This window comes from Hippichthys cyanospilos, chromosome 9 (genome assembly GCF_059441005.1).
Source record: "Hippichthys cyanospilos isolate Australia breed blue-spotted pipefish chromosome 9, RoL_Hcya_1.0, whole genome shotgun sequence".
In the NCBI taxonomy this organism is placed as follows: domain Eukaryota; kingdom Metazoa; phylum Chordata; class Actinopteri; order Syngnathiformes; family Syngnathidae; genus Hippichthys; species Hippichthys cyanospilos.
In genome coordinates, this window is record NC_142377.1 from 6,828,168 (window position 1) to 6,846,509 (window position 18,342).

At 42.6% G+C, this 18,342-nt stretch overlaps 2 protein-coding genes across 4 annotated transcripts; one reads left to right on the top strand and one right to left on the bottom strand.

Annotated features, from left to right (window-relative positions):
- Positions 1-1,364: 1,364 nt before the first annotated feature.
- Positions 1,365-9,514, bottom strand: sh2d5 (SH2 domain containing 5). Of its 2 annotated transcripts, XM_088423788.1 has the most exons (10): positions 9,324-9,514; positions 7,959-8,024; positions 7,796-7,876; positions 6,431-6,505; positions 6,211-6,357; positions 4,484-4,684; positions 4,224-4,410; positions 3,399-3,504; positions 2,801-2,960; positions 1,365-1,914 (listed from the first exon to the last, which is right to left on the bottom strand). In XM_088423788.1, exons 2-10 carry the CDS (start codon positions 8,007-8,009, stop codon positions 1,693-1,695), a joined length of 1,230 nt encoding a protein of 409 aa, XP_088279914.1. In that variant the 5' UTR covers positions 8,010-8,024; positions 9,324-9,514; the 3' UTR covers positions 1,365-1,692. The 2 variants fall into 2 exon arrangements, with proteins under 2 accessions (XP_088279914.1, XP_088279915.1); XM_088423789.1 differs by lacking the exons at positions 7,796-7,876; positions 7,959-8,024.
- Positions 9,515-10,827: 1,313 nt separating this feature from the next.
- On the top strand, positions 10,828-18,339 carry tmf1 (TATA element modulatory factor 1). 2 transcript variants are annotated; one of them, XM_088424300.1, is made up of 17 exons: positions 10,828-11,337; positions 11,415-12,724; positions 12,796-12,899; positions 13,872-13,998; positions 14,251-14,356; positions 14,695-14,837; positions 15,002-15,168; positions 15,254-15,410; positions 15,505-15,597; positions 15,674-15,830; positions 16,191-16,383; positions 16,885-16,954; positions 17,030-17,122; positions 17,206-17,319; positions 17,399-17,557; positions 17,981-18,106; positions 18,184-18,339. In XM_088424300.1, the coding sequence occupies exons 1-17, from the start codon at positions 11,202-11,204 to the stop codon at positions 18,322-18,324; spliced, it is 3,396 nt and encodes a 1,131-aa protein (XP_088280426.1). In that variant the 5' UTR covers positions 10,828-11,201; the 3' UTR covers positions 18,325-18,339. The 2 variants fall into 2 exon arrangements, with proteins under 2 accessions (XP_088280426.1, XP_088280427.1); XM_088424301.1 differs by having other exon boundaries at positions 17,212-17,319.
- Positions 18,340-18,342: the final 3 nt, after the last annotated feature.

An 18,342-nucleotide genomic window follows, 5' to 3' on the forward strand; every position in this document is an offset into this window, starting at 1 on the left:
CTGTAGCAAAAGTCACATGTAAGAATCCAACTAATCCAGGAGGGCAAGTGTTTACCGATGGCCTTAATTACAGATTTATTTGCGCATTCAACAATGTTTACGCATACAAGTCAAGGTACACTGTAGTGATCCTCATTACGCATTTGTGGATTCACGCTACGCATTTTGTGACTTCAACTGCATTTGCGGATTTATTGCGCATATGGATACTCGTTGCACATTTGTGACTCGTCCCATTTCACTTTAATCACGGATACGGATTTTTTTTTAACACATTTGTGGATTGAAATACGCATTTGTGAATACGTATATATATATATATATATATATATATATATATATATATATATATATATATATATATATATATATATATATATATATATATATATATATATATATATATATATATATATATGATGACCATATGTATGCAATAATTTAATCTTTAAACTTTATATATTATATAATTCCAAATAATAAAAATATAATTCCAAAAAAAGTATCGTCCAGCACCAAGGTGGGACGACGACGAAAATAATGTGTTACCAGAAACAGCACAACTATTTTTTTTTGTTTTGTTTTCAACCTGTTGGGAGATATTTCACCTGTGATTATTTGTTATTTTTATTTAAACATATCCTCAGCAATAAGTGTTAGCGTATACTATACTGCACTTGTCACCGTGGTAATAAACAAGGAACAACTCACAATTAACAGATATTTAACTACTGAATTTGGTACTTCAATGAAGTTACGTGACAGAGTGGAAGCTTCAAATATGTCGAGACTATAGGTAGAATTTCGTGGGCGTCTTTGCTGGCCCACTCTTTACTTAAATCCCAATAAATAACTAGATTTACGTATTATAAAATGTAAATATGTAATAATTGCTTCCTACGTACATTTAAGTCAGGAGTCTCGATTTTTTTAAAGAGGTTTTTGTAACATTATTGAATGCAAAGGAATTCAAAAACGTGCTTGTTTTAATGGATGACAAATATAAATTTGAGAAAGTTGTGTTTTGATTTCAATTTCTAAATTACTTGTTCATAAAACAATTTTTCAAGGGGTTAAATAACAAAATGTATGTTTTTTTCTGTCTTTGATTTGAAGTCTAGCTTATGCAAGTTGTGCTACTTGTGAGAATGAAGTCCGCTGTTTGTAAACAACGGGAAAAATAGCTTTGTTATGGCGTGTGTATTGTGGAATACATGTATATCTCTGGATGGTTTGATTAAATGTGCTTCAATATTTGACAACACCGAATGAACAAGCAGTTTCTTGCCCGGTGCTCATCTTTGTAACGAGCATTTGGCTGTCCTGAAAAGTGTTACAAGTGTTAATGATACCAACAAAACAAATCAATTTAAACAAATATATTCGCAACATTTTGACAACGTTGGGGAAACAGCTCTGCCATCAGATTTAACAACCTGAGGTCGTAACCCATGAAGATTAAAACACGATGGAACTCGATTAAAAAAAAAAAAACATATATAAAAACATAAAAGCATCAAGTACAAAAACAGCTTTGAGAAAATGACCTATACATTTCAGATGCTTGAAGTGCCAACAAGGTAAATAAAAATGTGCATTGAGTGTTGCTGAAGTTTGAACCATCCCACCACACTTAATGTGATTTAGTAAAGGATAATGTGCAAAAAAGAAAAAGTTAGCTCTTGATCACTTCTAGTGTCCAAATTTCATCCCTATTCCTTTCACTATCCTCAGCATTTTGCTTTTGTTGATGCTCCTGCGCCGCTCCTGGGCCTTTGGTTCCATGGCGTCTTCCTCCTCCCACTCGTAGCAATGGTTGACTCGGGCGCAGCTCAGCCGGCACGCCAATCCATCTTGGTTTTCCGTGTAATGTTCAATCAGCTCTGCGAGGGAACCGAATTCCGTTTTGCATTTCTGTCACATGCCAGAGACACAGAGGACAGATTTATCATATCCGAATCTTTCGTTTTGATGTGGCGTTTATTCATAATGTTGCTTCTTGAAATGTATTGGCAGTATATTTTCACAACTAAACGAGCATATATTGATACATACTGTAGCTGTATAAAAAAATGAATCATACCAAAGTGGGCTAGCAGAAATAGCGGGCCAGGTATCTGGTAACTGGGCTTTCGTTGAGGATTTACCCAACGACAATGTTGGAGTTATAGAACCAATCAATACGCGCTATAGGAGTCCACGGGCTAAAAAGAAGTTTGCGGGATCAAGGGCTTTTTCCAATCGAGCGGCAGTACTATGGAATACCCTAGCTATGGAAGTTTGCGAAGCCACGTCATTAGAAATCTTTGAATCCCGACTAAAAACACATTTATACTCAAAAGCATTTAGTTAATGTGCCTGTCTGCAGCTTTCTTTTTTTTTCTTGCCCCCTTCTCCCGGCTCAAGAGAGGGGGCTGGCTAGATGGTGAAGGTTGACTTGACCGCCCTCATTTGGCCCTGCGCTGATTGCCCATCGCGGGTTAAGAGATCGACCATCCGCGGTCCACTTGGTTGGACTGTGGGAAGGTTCCTGCCCAATGGCTTTGTCTGCTGGCAAGTCATCGTTGCACTATATAGCACAATTATGTATTTCTGTTTTAAAGTACAATAAAAATAAAGTTGAGTACGCAATACTTGATTTGAAATGCCCTGGACAGAGTAGACTGACATTGCAACACAGGCTGAAAATCAAAATATTCACATAAACGTACCAAAAGCAATGCACCTATGAGATGCATTATTAAATGAAGAGACAAAAAAAAAGGGGAATAAATTGATTTGTAAATGACTTGCACACTACCTCCAAGAAGAAATTCCCTTTCCGCGTGTTTTCAATGAGGCGGGTGATGAGGCCTGATGGGAAGCGAATGATGAGGGATCCACTTTTGGGTTTCTTGGGGTGTGGACACAGGAGGTAGGATCCCAAAACATCATCAGCGAGGAGGGAATAGCTGCTGTCACTGCGGCACAGAAAGGAAGGTGTTTCGGTTTTAAATTAAAGAGGACATTTTATGCAAAAAGTATTTTAAAAGGTAAGCATATAAAAAGCATCATATACTGGATTGCTGCATGATGCCGTTTACATGATGGCAGCTGGGGTGATATTTGTTTAATGTCGGGTCCATGTGCCACATACACACACCGAAGCATTTACAAGGAGTAAAATCCTTTTAACGTCTTTACACACACCCCTTTTTTTCACCCCCACTCAGGTTTTGGTCTCGCAAATAGGTGCTGCTGAAATCAGGATACTAGGTCTTCACCAAGAAGTTGTAAACTGGCTCATTTCAGCGATGTGCAGAATAATTTGAGGTTCAATCATAAGCAAAAATTACATTCTCAAGAGTTTTTTTTTTTTAAACAATGAGGGAAAAGAACAAAAAAAAGCATACACTCACGTTGCAATACCGGCCCAACACCACACAGCCTGAGCCAGCGCTTCCTCGGTTTCGGCCAAACTCGGCGTCCGGGATCGTCTTGCCACGGTCTTGTCGTGGTCCTTTTCTACTCCACAGACAAGAGAAGACATACTTGTTTTGCTGATTGGGAAGGGTAGTCATTTGCAAAATATATATTCAGTATGACGAGTGGGGGGGGCAAAATATTTTGTCATTCCTGGGGTGTGGGGGCTTGAGAAGCACTGAACTAAGGGTAGGAGATGTATTTCATCAGGTTACCAAAGCCACAAGGAACAAAGAGGATTGCTGCCATTTTATGGAGGTAGAAACTTTTTGCGCGGAAAAATAGTCAAGCTTAGGCCCATGGCTAGGAACCTGGTTGAAGTAAATTGAGGAGCTTCATTAGTGACAGAATTAGTGTGTTTACATTTTGTGGCAACTTGTTGGCAAGACACTATGCTGAAGTGAGTTGAAGAGTTTCATTTAGCCAAAAGGAATGGTTTGCCTTATAAACACAGTACTTTTTATTTGGGGGGGGGGGGGGGGGGGGGGGGTCCATGCTTGGTCCAATCACAAGTCAAAGTGTGTGTGAGTGAGTGGGAGGAGTCACTGTGCACCCAAGAGAAAAAGACAAACACCTAACTGAAGGAATACCAAACAGGTTCCAGCTTGTTCGACTCAAACATGAGCACCCGTGGCCGCCTTGCTATAGCTCATGAAGACACACCTCCCTCCACGTGATCTCCCCACCAAGCGCGCACATACAGGAGCGTTACCTAATCAAATCCCTGAATCTGGAGAGCGCCTTGTGAACAGCAGGCCCACCTTGTGAGGCACTGAGGCGCTCCTGCACATGGCGCTGCTTGAGCGGCGTGAACGTGAAGGAGCGGTACGCCCCGGAGCGAAGCACTTTGTTGCGGATGGCTTTCTTGCGCACCAGAGACGGGGAGGAGGTGGGGAAGACTTCATCTTGAGTGTCAAGCTGCTGCACGTCGGAAGCCTTGTCATGCTTCTGCATGCAAGAAAAGAAAATGTCAGTCATGTTTCAATCTTTCTTGAAAAACAAGATCACTTTGTCTGATGACCTTAGAGCCAAACATTAACCCTCGAAAGGGAGCTCTTCTGAAGGACACCAGGGCGCTAACACTGAGCGGGAAGCCGTGGTTGAGAAGCGAAGGGTTTCGCTGAGGAGCAGAGCCAGATGAAACTTCCTGTGCTTCGTCCGGGTGCTTCTCCACGTAAGACAGCTGGAAACAGCGGCACAGCAGAAGGTTCAGGAACTGGGCCTAAAAACAGAGGAGCCATGGTCACACCACTTTCTTCATCCACATTCACAATACAAACATGAAAACAATCTTTTCTAAAACCTATCTGGATATTTGTTGTTACTGTTAGGTGCAACCTGTCAGTCAAGATAAAGCTTCAACAGAACAGACGTATTTTGGTTGAATTCTAGGTTGCCAAAAGTCTTGACGTAATCCTTGCGTGAAAAGCACAGAAGCTTGTACAATCCGGCCAAGCTGTACACCAAGTTATTGGGTGCAAATTTCACTCAGTGACTCAAGAATGACCTGCCGAGGCACAGCCTTTCCAATGCTTTGTTAATGCCCAAGATAAATTACATTGAAGCCCAATAATACAACTGCTGGTACGCAACGTGAAGCCCAGAAGATTGTACACGAGCCAAACTGATCCGAAGAGGAGGATGCCAAGCCCACTTAAGTGCAAGCGTTACTCGATGTGGCAAGAAAGCAAACCGGCATATCAGTTCATCATTATCTTGTTGCCAGTTAATCACTTTGTGCATGGAACAACTTGAAAGAAGTCTTCTGAATCTATCTTAGTCCAACCGGGCATCTAAGGGCCTAGAATACACCGATCACCGTAAAAAATGTCAGAGTGTTGGTATGTAACACAAAAAAAATGCAGAAAATGATTTTGCTACTTTGTTGCAAGAAAGATGACTGAAAAGCTATGTCGACAAAGCAAGAAAAGTCATCCAATGGGAAGACATGGGGAGACAACAGGAAATACCAGTTAGGATTGTGTCTAGAGCGTGAGGGTTTGCGTTGCCTGGTAGTTCATCATGAGCAGCTTGCATTGTTTTAAGTCTTTGCTTCCCACCTCCGTAGAGAGTTTCCCAGGTGGCTTTTTCAAACAATACGGAATAGTGAATATTCCCGCAGATGGCCCTGCTGGGTAGGGTATTACTTGGGGAGGAGGTAATTAGTCACCGGCATTGTGGTGAATTTTCCTCACGCCGACAGTAAAGCCGATGCCACGGCCCAGATCTGATTGGTCCAGCTAGGCCTCCAGACAAGTTTAAATAAGTTAAAACACTACCATGGACATGTTAGCCTCTAGGATGATGCTCAAACACCATACCTACTAGAAGTAGGGGTGAGACCCTCAACCGCTCCACAATTATTTACGAGGCAACTGAGGTGGCTTTGGCATCGACACGAAAGCATTCTAGACACCGCCCAATGAGAGGTATATCTGGGAGATGCTGGAGACCATACAAGGGATCCTCGATATGTCTAAGCAGTAACCTAAGCGTAGACCTGGAACACAACGGTGGTAATATGAGGCTTACAGGTTCTGTCCAACCAAGAGGAGTCCTCAGAGCACACACCTAGGACACTGCTAAATGACTATATCTCACAGCTAGCCAGGATAAAAACGTGGAGGCTCTCCTTGAGCAGGTGGCAATTCGTAAAACTGTTGTGTTGATGAGGTGATTGCTAATGTCCCCTTCATTTATTCTGATTACAAACAAATAAAGGTTTCACTTGGCGAGCTGGTCTCTTACGGCTCTGGCGTGTCTGGCTCTAAAAACGTGACAGTACAGCTGGGCGTCAGCACTGCCTGGGTTGTGGGAGACGAAGGCGAACTGGGCGTCGCTGGGGCAGGCGGTGGACAGTGACACTCTGCGAAGGGCGTGGGCCATCAGAAGCGTCTGTAGGCAAGATGACAGACTGGTCTAAAAGAATGTTGAGTGCAGAAAAAAAGAAATCAAAACACGTCCGTACCGTTTCATCCTCGTCATACATTTTCACGCCTTTAATGGAGAACTTGAGGGATACTGGCCTCCTCTTCTTACATGCCTGATAGCAGAAAGCACAGTGGAACAAATAAAGGGTAAGTGACTGAAAATGTTATTTTTATTGGCTGGTTTGGAGAAGAGATGGTGGCGGATGGCTAGAACATCCACCTCAGTGTGGGTTGGCTTACGGCTCTGGGCTTCCTGTGAGAAGTTTGCATTTCTCCCTGTGCCTGTGTGAGTTTTCTACGGGTACAGTGGTTTTCTCACGCATTCCAAAATTATGCTTCGTCGGCACATTCGACACTCTAAGATGTCCATAGATATGAATAGTTGTTTGTTTCCTTGTGTGCCCTGCAACTGGCTGGCAACTAGTTGAGGGTGTTCCCTACCTACTGCCCAAATATGGCTGGTATAGGCCACAGCACGCTCGCAACCCTTGTGAGGAGAAGCGGCTAAAATAGTGGACAGATGGATGGATACATGGGTGGAACACCTATACACCATCAACCTCAAGAACAATCAAAGAAGTCAAGCATTTGCTACATGCTTATAATAATCCTAGAAGTACCTGCGTGCAAGATGTTCTGCTAATTTACATAGAATTTTCCACAACATGATCAGCAAGAAACCAGAGGACCAGGTCTATTTGCAACCATTGCCTTAAAGTTTAAGGCAATGGTTTTTTAATGTTTTTATAAAACATGTTGCCTTTTGCTATTGACTAAAAGTGACATCACATGTGCTCAAGGCCCAGGTAAATCACCATTCCTGGCTCAGCTTGTAAATCACATGACCAAATCTAGAAAATGGGTAAGGCATGACATTTCGCAACCTAAGCTTTGACCGCATGTGGTGTTATTCTCAGTTGACAGTTAGTTGAAAAGTGTTTTAAAGGCATTAGTTGTATATGAGAGCTAATTTATTAAATTGTAGCGGTCAGTATTCTGAGTTTGAGGAAGAGACTATGGAGATGACGAAAACAATGGTGTTTTTAATGACATTCTAACTCATATCTAAAAAAACAATAACACACACGCACATAAAAGAAGTCAACTTAAACGCATGCCATAACTGCTCTTTTATCTCAGTCGTCATTCAGTCTTTTCCCTCTGGAACCCCTGTTCTCAACAACAGTTCCGTGGGTGTGTGTATGCACCAATACAAAATAAAATAATGAAAAAACATTTAAAAAAATCTCTGACAATGGCTCACTTTAATCCTTTCAATGAGAGTTTCACTTGGTTTCTTTTTAATTTGCTCTTGTGCTTTTTTGTTCTCCAGAACGTGGCTAGTGCAGTTTTATTATGGTTTTGAACAAGGAGTAACTAGGAAGTCAATTAGGAGGACTTACTTTCAGAGTTCTAAGGTTCCTGTGCAATTTTTCCATCTGGTCGTCCAAGCAGCTGTCATCCACCAGAAACGAGCCTACGTACTTTCGTGGCAAAATGTAGCATTAAATGTAGAAACGAACAAAGACATGAGAGTAAGGCCACTAATATGATAAGAATTCTGACCTCAGCTGATCGTACCACTGCGCCATCCTCTCTGACTACTGCTTCACCCATGATGCCAGGAGAGCTCTACCAACATATGCATGCATACAATGTACGTCAAAATACAAAGAGGAAGGATGGTAACGTAATTCTATTCTTCGCCACATAGGACAGAGTCCAGCAGTTTTTGTCAATTTCATTTTGTCAATTCAAACCGAAAGAGGAACGAAGAGACAAAAGGTTATTATGAAGGTATAGTCGGGCTGTGCGTTTACACTGCGCTGACGAGCACTAGACTTTCATCTACAACTGGTCATGGCCCAGTTCCACAATTAATGTATCCGATCCCCATGATACCATGATGCATGTCCCAAGTGAGCTACTTAATTTTACAACTTTACAATATTTGAATCATCCATCCATTTTCTGTAGCTGTTCATCCTCTTAAGGGTAGCAAGCCTGCTGGTGCCTAACCCAACTGTCAATGGGACACCCTGATCTGATTCCCAGCCAATAGAAGGACACACAGAAACCCATCACACACCCAAGGACAATTTTAAGTGTCCAATACACCTACTAAGCATGTTTCTGGAAAGTAGGAAGAAGCCGGAGCACCCCGAGAGAACCCACACAGGCAAGGAGAGTACATGCAAACTCCACACAGGAACGCCTAAGCAAGGTGGATTTGAACTCGGGTCCCCGAAATGTGAGGCGGACGTGCTACGGCACCGAGCTACCCACATTTGAATCATACGCTCAAAATTGTGACAGTTGAACCATAAAATCTGATGCTCAAGTTTGTCACAGAAATGTTTACTTGAAAATAATTCACTCTGGGCGGCATGGTGACAGACTGGTTAGCACGTCTGCCTCTCAGTTCAAAGGTCCCAATTCAATTCTAGCTCGTCCCGGCCTTCCTTTGGGGCATTTTTGCATGTTCTCTTCGTGCTCCCGTGAGCTTTTTCCGGGCATTCCGGTCTCCTCCCACATTCCAAAAACACGCATGGCATGTATATCAGACACTCCAAACCGTCCCTGTTGTTGTGATTGTGAGTGTAAATGGTTGTTTGTCTCTGTGTGCCATGCGATTGGCAGGCAACCCGTCCAATGTGTCTGCGGTTTCACACACGATGTAATTACATGAGCCCCCTCTCTGTTTTAATAAAATATACACACAAGGAAGTTACAGACGCAAATACATAAATACACGAGCACGTTGGCAAATTGAATTAAACATCTAAGTTTGGCTTTTACTTTGTATTATATCAACAGGTTTCCTATGGACAAGAAAAGTTGGAAAAGACACGAACGCGTCTTAACACGACGTGTTTACGGCCCCCCTCCCTTCTAAAACGAAGGCCGTCGACGCCCCCCGCCCTCACTCACCTGAGGTCCAGCCGTTCTGACTCCGGTGGTGTTTCAACCCAGGCCAGGTGTGCTGCTCAGTCGAGCTGAGGCACCGCGTTGACGGGTCTTGAAATGCGAAATGACAGGGCGGAGGAAGTGTCCGATGGAAGTTGTACTCTGTCCGCCCCGGTGTGTTGACTCTCCGACCGCTGCTCTCGCTTTTGCTACTCGTTAACGGTTACTGACGTCACAAATCAGAAAGCGGAAGTAGGACACCACGCGGTGGAGTTTGGAATTACTCCGCCCACGAATACTTTTATTGGCCCACGGCTAAACTGTTAGCTTTTACTGAGATACTTTGATGGCTCCTTACTACTTTTTAGGAAATTGATTATACACATGACAATTTTACTCGTAATATTTTATTTGATTAATTTATTAACTATCGTAGTTGTTTTATCATCTTACTATGAAATAACTTAACTTAAGCGTGTGTGTGTGTGTGTGGGTGTGTGCGTGTGTGTGCGTGTGCGTGTGCGTGTGTGTGTGTGTGTGTGTGTGTGTGTGTGTGTGTGTGTGTGTGTTTGTGAGCGAGAACAGGTAAAACGGTAACTTTTTAACAGAAAAGGGTACGTGACTGACAATGTTATTTTTATTGGCTGATTTGGAGAAGATGGTTAGAACATCCACCTCACAGTGTGGGTTGGCTTATGGCTGTGGGATTCCTGTGATAAGTTTGCATTTCTCCCTGTGCTTGTGTGAGTTTTCTATGGGTACAGTGGTTTTTTCACACATTCCAAAAATATGCTTCGTAGGCACATTTGACAATCTAAGATGTCCATAGATATGTTTATGAGTATGAATAATTGTTTGTTTCTTTGTGTGCCCTGCAACTGGCTGGCAACTAGTTGAAGGTGTTCTCTACCTACTGCCCAAATATGGATGGTATAGACCACAGCACGCTCGCAACCCTTGTGAGGAGAAGTGGCTAAAATAATGGACAGATGGATGGATACATGGGTGGAACACCTATACACCATCAACTTCAAGAACAATCAAACAAGTCAAGCATTTGCTATATGCTTATAATAATCCTAGAAGTACCTGCGTGCAAAATGTTCTGCTAATTTACATTGGACTTTCCACAACATGATCAGCAAGGACCAGAGGACCAGGTCTAATTGCAACCATTGCCTTATAGGGACCTTACACTTACTCAACCATTTTCTTTAGAAGTGAAGCGTTATTTTGTCAGTTTTTTCATGTACAATTAATACTTTTCAAAAACACTTCAACATACGAAGAGGAAGGATGGTAACAGAATTCTCTTCTTCGCCACATAGGACAGAGTCCAGCAGTTTTAATCAATCTTATCTTGTCAATTCACACCGAAAGAGGAACGAAGAGACAAAAGGTTATTTTGAAGGTATAGTCGGGCTGTGCGTTTACACTGCACTGACGAAGTGGGATCGATCCGATTTCCCACTTACCTGAATGCGGCATTAGGCTTTATACTGACGTAGCGCTTCGACGTGGACCGGAAGTAAGGACATTTTTAAAACGTCGAGCTCACCAATCGGGATCGACCAAAACAAACGATAAGTATGGAAAATTAGGATGATATTTTCGCTTAAGTGATCGTGATTACGGAATAATGAATATTCACACTCCACTGATGCTGTCGGGATTTCCCTCAGTCGCTATTTTGAGCTTTAACGGTGTTCCATGCTAGCTTTAGCTCGCTAGCTTGCGAGCTGTGTTGCAGTCTACTGTCAACAAAGCCAATCTGATCAAAACATTTTTGTCAAACGGACCTTTGTCGCGTCAGAGCGAGAGTACAAAAATGCCGATCAACTTCGGCAGGCTGCTAGTTTTTTGATTTTTTTTTTTTAATCCGATTCACAACTTTTGAGCAAGATGAGTTGGTTCAACGCAACTCACCTGTCCACTTTCGCCAAACAAGCTTTAACAACCGCTCAAAAATCAATCGACCGTGTTCTGGATATTAAAGAAGAGGGCCAATGGGGTGACACAACTGTAATGCCTTATGATGGTAAGTTTTACATAACAGACATTTAGTATTTACTGTTAAGTGTTTTTAAGCTAGTTTTCCTTATATTTTGTTATCAGATGTGACCCTTCCTGAAAAGTTGTCTTTAAGTGGTGGATGGGGGATAACCCAGTGGGAGGCACCACCTGAAGTAAAGGTCTTAACGCCACCTCCCTCTGAGGCCATAACGACACCTGTCACCCGAACCGTTGTGGATGAGTCTGAAAACTTTTTTAGTGCCTTCCTGCCACCAGGAGACGGGCAGTGCATCAACACGTCCCAGGTAGTGTCTGTACCTCCTTTTAAATCTTCGAGGCAACCTCAGGAAACAGAAAAGAACAGCAAAAATGCTGAGATGAAGAAAGAAGTGGATACCCAAAACACGGTGCCGTTGGATTCAACGCACAAATGTCAGACAAGTGGTGATGGCACATTGGTGGAGCAGGACACTATTCTTCTCCAGCCAGTTTCTCCTAATGAAAACAGTGGCGAACTTACTTGCAGCCCAGACGACACAAAGACCAACACAAGCAGAGAAGAACATATCTCTGTTACCGAAGCATCTGACACAGAGTGGTCACATATTCAAACAGAATACCCGGTTGTGAAAAATCTCCCGGATTCTTCAGAATCCAACACCTCTAAACATTCTGATCCACCAGTGTCTCAACCTTCCAAGGATGCGCAGCTAGAACAGAAAGACACAAAGACAGAAGATCGTCAGAGTGACACCCCCTCCCCTCCAGTTAGTGCCTTCTCTTCAGGAACATCCACCACCAGTGACATTGAGGTACTGGACCACGAGAGCGTGTTGAGTGAGAGCTCAGCCAGCTCCAGACAAGAGACAGCCGAAGGAAAAGCTAGCCTTCACTTAATGCATGGCTCCTTCCAACTTCTTTCCGCCTCCGCTTGCGGAGATTTCCCTCGCCTGGAAGATTATCCAAAACTCACAGAAAGTTGTGGTTCCTCTTCAGATGCATTTGAGCGAATTGATTCATTCAGCGTGCAGTCGCTGGATAGTCGGAGCGTCAGCGAGATTAACTCAGACGATGAGATCCCCGGCAGTCGGACGCTCGCTTCCGTGACTTCGGGCCCTGCCCCTCCGACAGATGTTCCATTGAATGAGAAGGAAGAAGTGGTGGAAAGTTCAAATGAGGTGGAAGAGGAAAAGGAGTGTTTCGCCGGAACTGTGAGCGAGCAGTCTGTGGACGAGATGGAGGAGAGTGGACGGAGTTTGACGCCTGTGAATTGCGAGCAACCTGAACAGTTAGCTGAGCAGGAACTGGATTCAGTAGTTGATACCAACCTGAATGCAAGAGAAGCGTTCATTTCGCCAATCACAGAAGAGATGAAGGCTGTGTCAACAGTTGAGATTTTGGAGCTTCAAAAGGTATTTGCTAGAGATCTAGAGTTGAGTGAAACAAAAACTTCTGTCGTGAATGCAAATTTGTGTTGTTGTAGGTAATTAATGAGCTGTCGAGCCGCCTTGAAAAGAGAGAGTCTCAGCTGCTGGCAGTCAGCAAGGACAAAGCTCGTCTGGAAGAACAGTGTGACAATCTCAGAGAGTGAGTATAGATCATTGACACTATAAATACTTAGGCTTGGAAAGCTGAAATTGATATTATCATTCTGGATATTACCTGTTGGTACACGGTTTTATTTCGTCTCTAACACAGTGGTTGTCACCTTGTTTTCAATGACCTAATCCCCCGGAAATACTTTTTTGGGCGAGTAATGCAGAGTAATGCATTATTAATTACCTTTTACTGTCATTCCAAAGTAATTAGTTGCATTATCATATGACTGTATTTAAAAAGTAAGGTATTACACTACTATTGCATTACTTTTACTTTACTCTCACCAACCTACCTGGAAATAGAGATTTGGCTTTTTAAATGTAGCTCGTTATGCTCTTTACACATCCAGTGGACTGACCTTAAACTTAAGTAAACTTACATGCTCAAAAGTAGCCCAAAATAAATATTTTTGCCCCCGTGGACTTGTAAATGATGTCCAGCTCGCTGGAAATGTAAAATCCAAACGTACAAATAAACAACCTAAACAAAGTTCTCTGCAAACCTACTATGTACCAGCGCCATCTCAAGGCAAGCAAATGAACTGCATTCTTGTCATCAACAGCTTCAATTAATATTCTAAATTTAAAGGGTTTATGGGCGTTTTGGGGGGGCAATATATTATAATGCATTGTAACACGCTTTACTGTCATTTTTACCGAGTAATATACTACTATTTTTTGCGTTCAATGCCTTACACTACCACGTTAGAGCAAAAAGTAATGCATTACAGTAATTACATTACTTTTGCAATGCATTACTTTTTGCTGTCACAGTAATTACATTACATTTGTAATGCATTACTCCCTACAATAGTGGAGATGCATCGAACATAGCATTGTAATGAAAAATTTGGATTGATTTCCCCCTTTAAATTGTGCAGACCCTGTTATTTTCATTCCCCGTTGTCTGCATTTATTTTGATTATAAGCTTTCACTCTAATGGATCTGTTCCTCCAACAGTGAAGTTTTAACGCTGAAGGAGGAGAGCTCCACAGTTCAGTCCTTAAAGGATGAATTTACACAGCGCATAGCTGATACTGAGAGGAAAGCTCAGCTGGCTTGTAAAGAGAGAGATATAGCCAAGAAGGTAATTTTGACATATTAGTTCCAGCTACTAAAATATTCTTAATATGAACTCATTCACTTCCAGCCCAGTCAAAACAAATTTGTGATTTCTATCGCTGTCAGTGACGGTGAATGAGTAAACTGATTTATGGCCAGCCCAGTAAAAATAGAACTTTGATGTTCATAACTGTCGGTGGCAGTGAATGAGTCAATATGAAAAAAAAATCTCCAGCTGGTCCCAAGTGCCAGATTCAAGGTTGGCGTATCTTCACAGGAAATAAAGGGTCTACGAGAGGAGCTTTCCGCAAGACTCCACTCGGGTGTTTCACTGGAGCTCATCAAAGAGAAGGAGGAACAGATCAGAGGCCTGTTAGAAGAGGGTAAGACGCTTACAAACATTGTTAGCCTTAAAAAGGCGTTCTCAGGTCTCTGAAGGTTACTAAGTCACTAATTCAAGTCTTGACTATACATTTCTTCGGTCTTGCTGCTAAATAGCATGAATATGACACAGTGGGTAGTCAAGTCTTTTTTTTTTTTTTTTTCCCCTTCGCAAAATTGTTCTCCCCTGACTATATTGGGACAACACTCCAACAAGATTGTCACTGATTGTGATAAGAAATGGTGCTAACACCTCACAACTCATAAAGTATTTGATAGCTTTGGAGTGTATTACTGTTCAGCTGTAACAAAGCAATGCCTGCCCCCATTTCACATGTAGGTGAAAAGTTGTCCAAGCAACAGCTTCAGCACACTAACATCATCAAGAAACTGCGTGCGAAGGAGAAGGACAGCGACACAAGACTCGCCAAGCAACAGAAGAAAATAAATGAACTGGAGGAGGAGCTCAAGCATCTGCAGCAGGTGGGTGTTATATGCTTAAACATTATTTGTGCTGTTTTGAATTCAACCAAATAAAAAAAATGAGCAAGTTTAATTTAATGAATAAGGAATTAGTTAGTTCTGTATATTTTGAATGAGCAATAATTCTTTTCGCTTTTTTTTGTATATTTGAAAATTGTATTAAGGTTTTGGAGGGGAAGGAAGAAGTGGAGAAACAGCATCGAGACAACATCAAGAAGCTGAACTCAGCCGTCGAGCGTCAGGAGAAAGAGCAGAGCCGGCTGCAGACAGATGCCGAGGAGCTCCTTGAGAAGAACAGAAGTCTCCAGGCCGCTCTGGATAACTCTTACAAGTAAACAACCCCCCACGAAGCTTTGAATGAAGCATCATTTTCCCCATCCCTCATGTTTGGTCATTTTGAATCATTTTGTTTACAGGGAGCTAGCAGAACTTCACAAAGCTAACGCCAGCAGAGCCAGCGAGGTTGAAGAAGCAGCTCTGAGTAGGGAGATACAAGCCAAGGAGCTGCAAAGCCTGGCCCTTGAGAAGGCTCAGGAGGAGGCCCGGATGCAACAAGAGGTTCTAGCCAATCAGGTGACACTGCCTTGTGCTTTAGACACGCGGGGATTTTGGGTGGCATCTGTAAAGACTTAATGATTCTGATTCAGTAACTACTTGTGGCACGCAGGTGGCTGACCTGAGGTTGGCGCTTCAGAGGGCGGAGCAACAGCAGGCAAGGAAAGAGGATTATTTGAGGGAGGAGATCAGTGAATTGCAGCGGGTACATGAATCATTTTGGATATCATTCCCCAACTCCGGTTGTCCTTTTACTACACTTTTTTCATCTTTTGACACAGAGGCTCCAGGAGGCGGAGTCAAGGAACCAGGAGCTCAGCGAAAGCGTTACCTCAGCAACGAGACCTTTGCTGCGACAAATTGAGAACCTGCAAGCTTCGCTGGGTGGGCAAACAGCATCCTGGGAGAAACTAGAGAAGAGCATCTCTGATAGGCTAGGTAAGGTTTTAAAAAAAAGTTTGTTTTCATGTTCGCTGTTGCAGGGGTCCACAACTTTTTTCTATCACCACAGACCGATCAACTCTTTTTATTGAATGGGGAATATAAAGTGCACATAAAATATAAACACCAAACTAATGGGAGGCCTAAGCTTTTTTCCCCCCTTCACACTGATGCAATGTCTCAAACATATTTTTAAGCGGTCCAAGCGGCCTGATACCAGTTGATCCACAAACCGGGTCCGCGGACCGGTCGTTGAGGAGCTCTGAGCGATTGTTTTTGCTTTTAACAACAGGTGTGCTATGCGATCAGGAAGCTGACCTAAAAATCAAATCTCTTTTTATCTTCTGTTGTTCTTAGTTGACGCCCAGGCGCAACTAGCCGTTGCGGTGGAGAAGGAACGAGCAGCTACGGAAGAAGTGCTCTCCATGAAGTGCCAGGTGGCCTCGCTCGAATCCCATAATTCCCTTCTTCGCCAGGAGAAGGTCCGAATGCTGGCGCTTGTGGAGACGGAGAAGAGCAAACGTGAGAAATTGGAAGATGAAAGCAGCAGGTTAGTAAAATATACATTAAAAGCATGTTAGCCTGTTAGGGTGAAAATGCCAGCAATCACAATAATCATAAACAATTTTGATTACTCAGTGATGTATATGTGGAGATGAGGACAGTTTAGTGTCAGTGTAAAGCTTACTTATCACTTGGTAAAAAAAAGTTAGAAAATAGAAAACTAAAATAATTCTAACAGCTAATACAGCTAATACAATAGTTTGCACATTCACATAAAGATTGCTTTGACACTAAATTAGAGGTGTTTTTTTCAGGGGCGATACTGATAGTATAGTCAAGTCAAGTAGTCAATAGTCAAGTTGGCTAATAACTGATATTTCATGCCAATATTTGTTTTTGGAGGATAATGTCAAAATGCCAAATATCAATGCAGAAAATAGATCTGTCTCTACTCTCAGTATGCATTTTATTTAGTGACAAATGTCACGAATCTTTCAGTCTTGAATTCTACTACGTTTTTGGTGACATTTGCCATGTCTGGACATAGGGAGCGTATCGAGCTGGCGAATCTGCGAGGGGAACACAGTCGTGTGCTCGAAGAAGCAAAGAAAGAAAAGGTATGGTTTTGCTCCCCCCGCTTGTTCCTGTCGTCCTCTCCAAGATGTATTTTTTACGCCAAATATGCTCCCCAGCTGCTGCTCACCAATCAACTCGAAATGGAGAAAATGAAAGTGGAGCAGGAGAAGAAAAAGTGCTACTTGGCACAAGAGGCACTCAAGGAAAAGGTTTACACTCTTAAATTTTCATCTGTGTCAATTCTTGTCCAGTAAATGTGGTTCCTAATGGCTTTTTTTTTTTTTTTTTTGAGGAGCAGAAGAGCATAGCCCATGATGCCCCAGCTTCTTCCACGCCCACACTGTCGCGCTCAAGCTCCATAAGCGGACCCGACAATGGCGGTTTGCACTCCTCCATATTGACACAGGTACAACCAATGAGAACGTGTGTCCAAATTGTTTTGGTTGCATGTGTAGAACTTGATTTATTCCACTTTGTGCCCCAAGGATGATTCTCTGGATCCGACAATGGGGAGCGGGCACATGTCTGTGTCCATGAGCGGGACCAACTTGTATGAAGCCGCCCGCCTGTCTGGTGGCTCCAGCATCATCGAGAATATGCAGTCTCAACTCAAACTGAGGGAAGGAGAGATTGCACAGTTGCAGGTAGCATTCAGCTCATTCTTTACCAATGATGGCAATAGATGACAAAAATCAGTTTTTTTCACTCTTTCAGTACCAGTCTTTTATAAAATCAAAACAACTAAAATAAATGATGAAACGACTACTCGACTACTTAATGTAATTGATTACTATAGTACTTATGACCTAAAGCAGGGGTCCCCAACCTTTTTATCACCACGGACCAGTCAACACTTGAGAATTTTAGTGAGAAAGGCGGTATTGATATTACAATATGTAATATCAATAGCGATCAGAGGTGGCGCCAAAAACAAAGATCAAGCCAAACAAAAGCACGGATGAATGAACCGTGAAAAGCTAAACTAAATCAGTTCCAAAACATCATTATTTCGGGGTGCAACCAATGCAGCCCGGGATGTAACATTACTTGTTTTTGTGTCACGTTAGCTTGAGATTTCCAGTCTGGAGCGGAGTCGTTCTGTGATGGCAGAAGAGCTGGTACGACTCACCAATCAGAACGACGAGATGCAGGAGCAGGTGGATGAGATCCCCAAGTTGAGAGTTCAGCTCAAGGTGAGGACTAACAAGACATCACGCCACATCTATTTTGGGGGGAATTTGACCAGTCCATCGACCTGTCGTCATTTCAGGATCTGGAGCAGAGGCACAACACCATCTTGCAGATGTATGGAGAGAAAGCTGAAGAAGCCGAGGAGCTGCGGCTGGACCTTGAAGATGTCAAAAGCATGTTCAAAACCCAAATTGATGAACTGCTGAAGAACCAGAAATAAATTGATTGCACTTTGTGT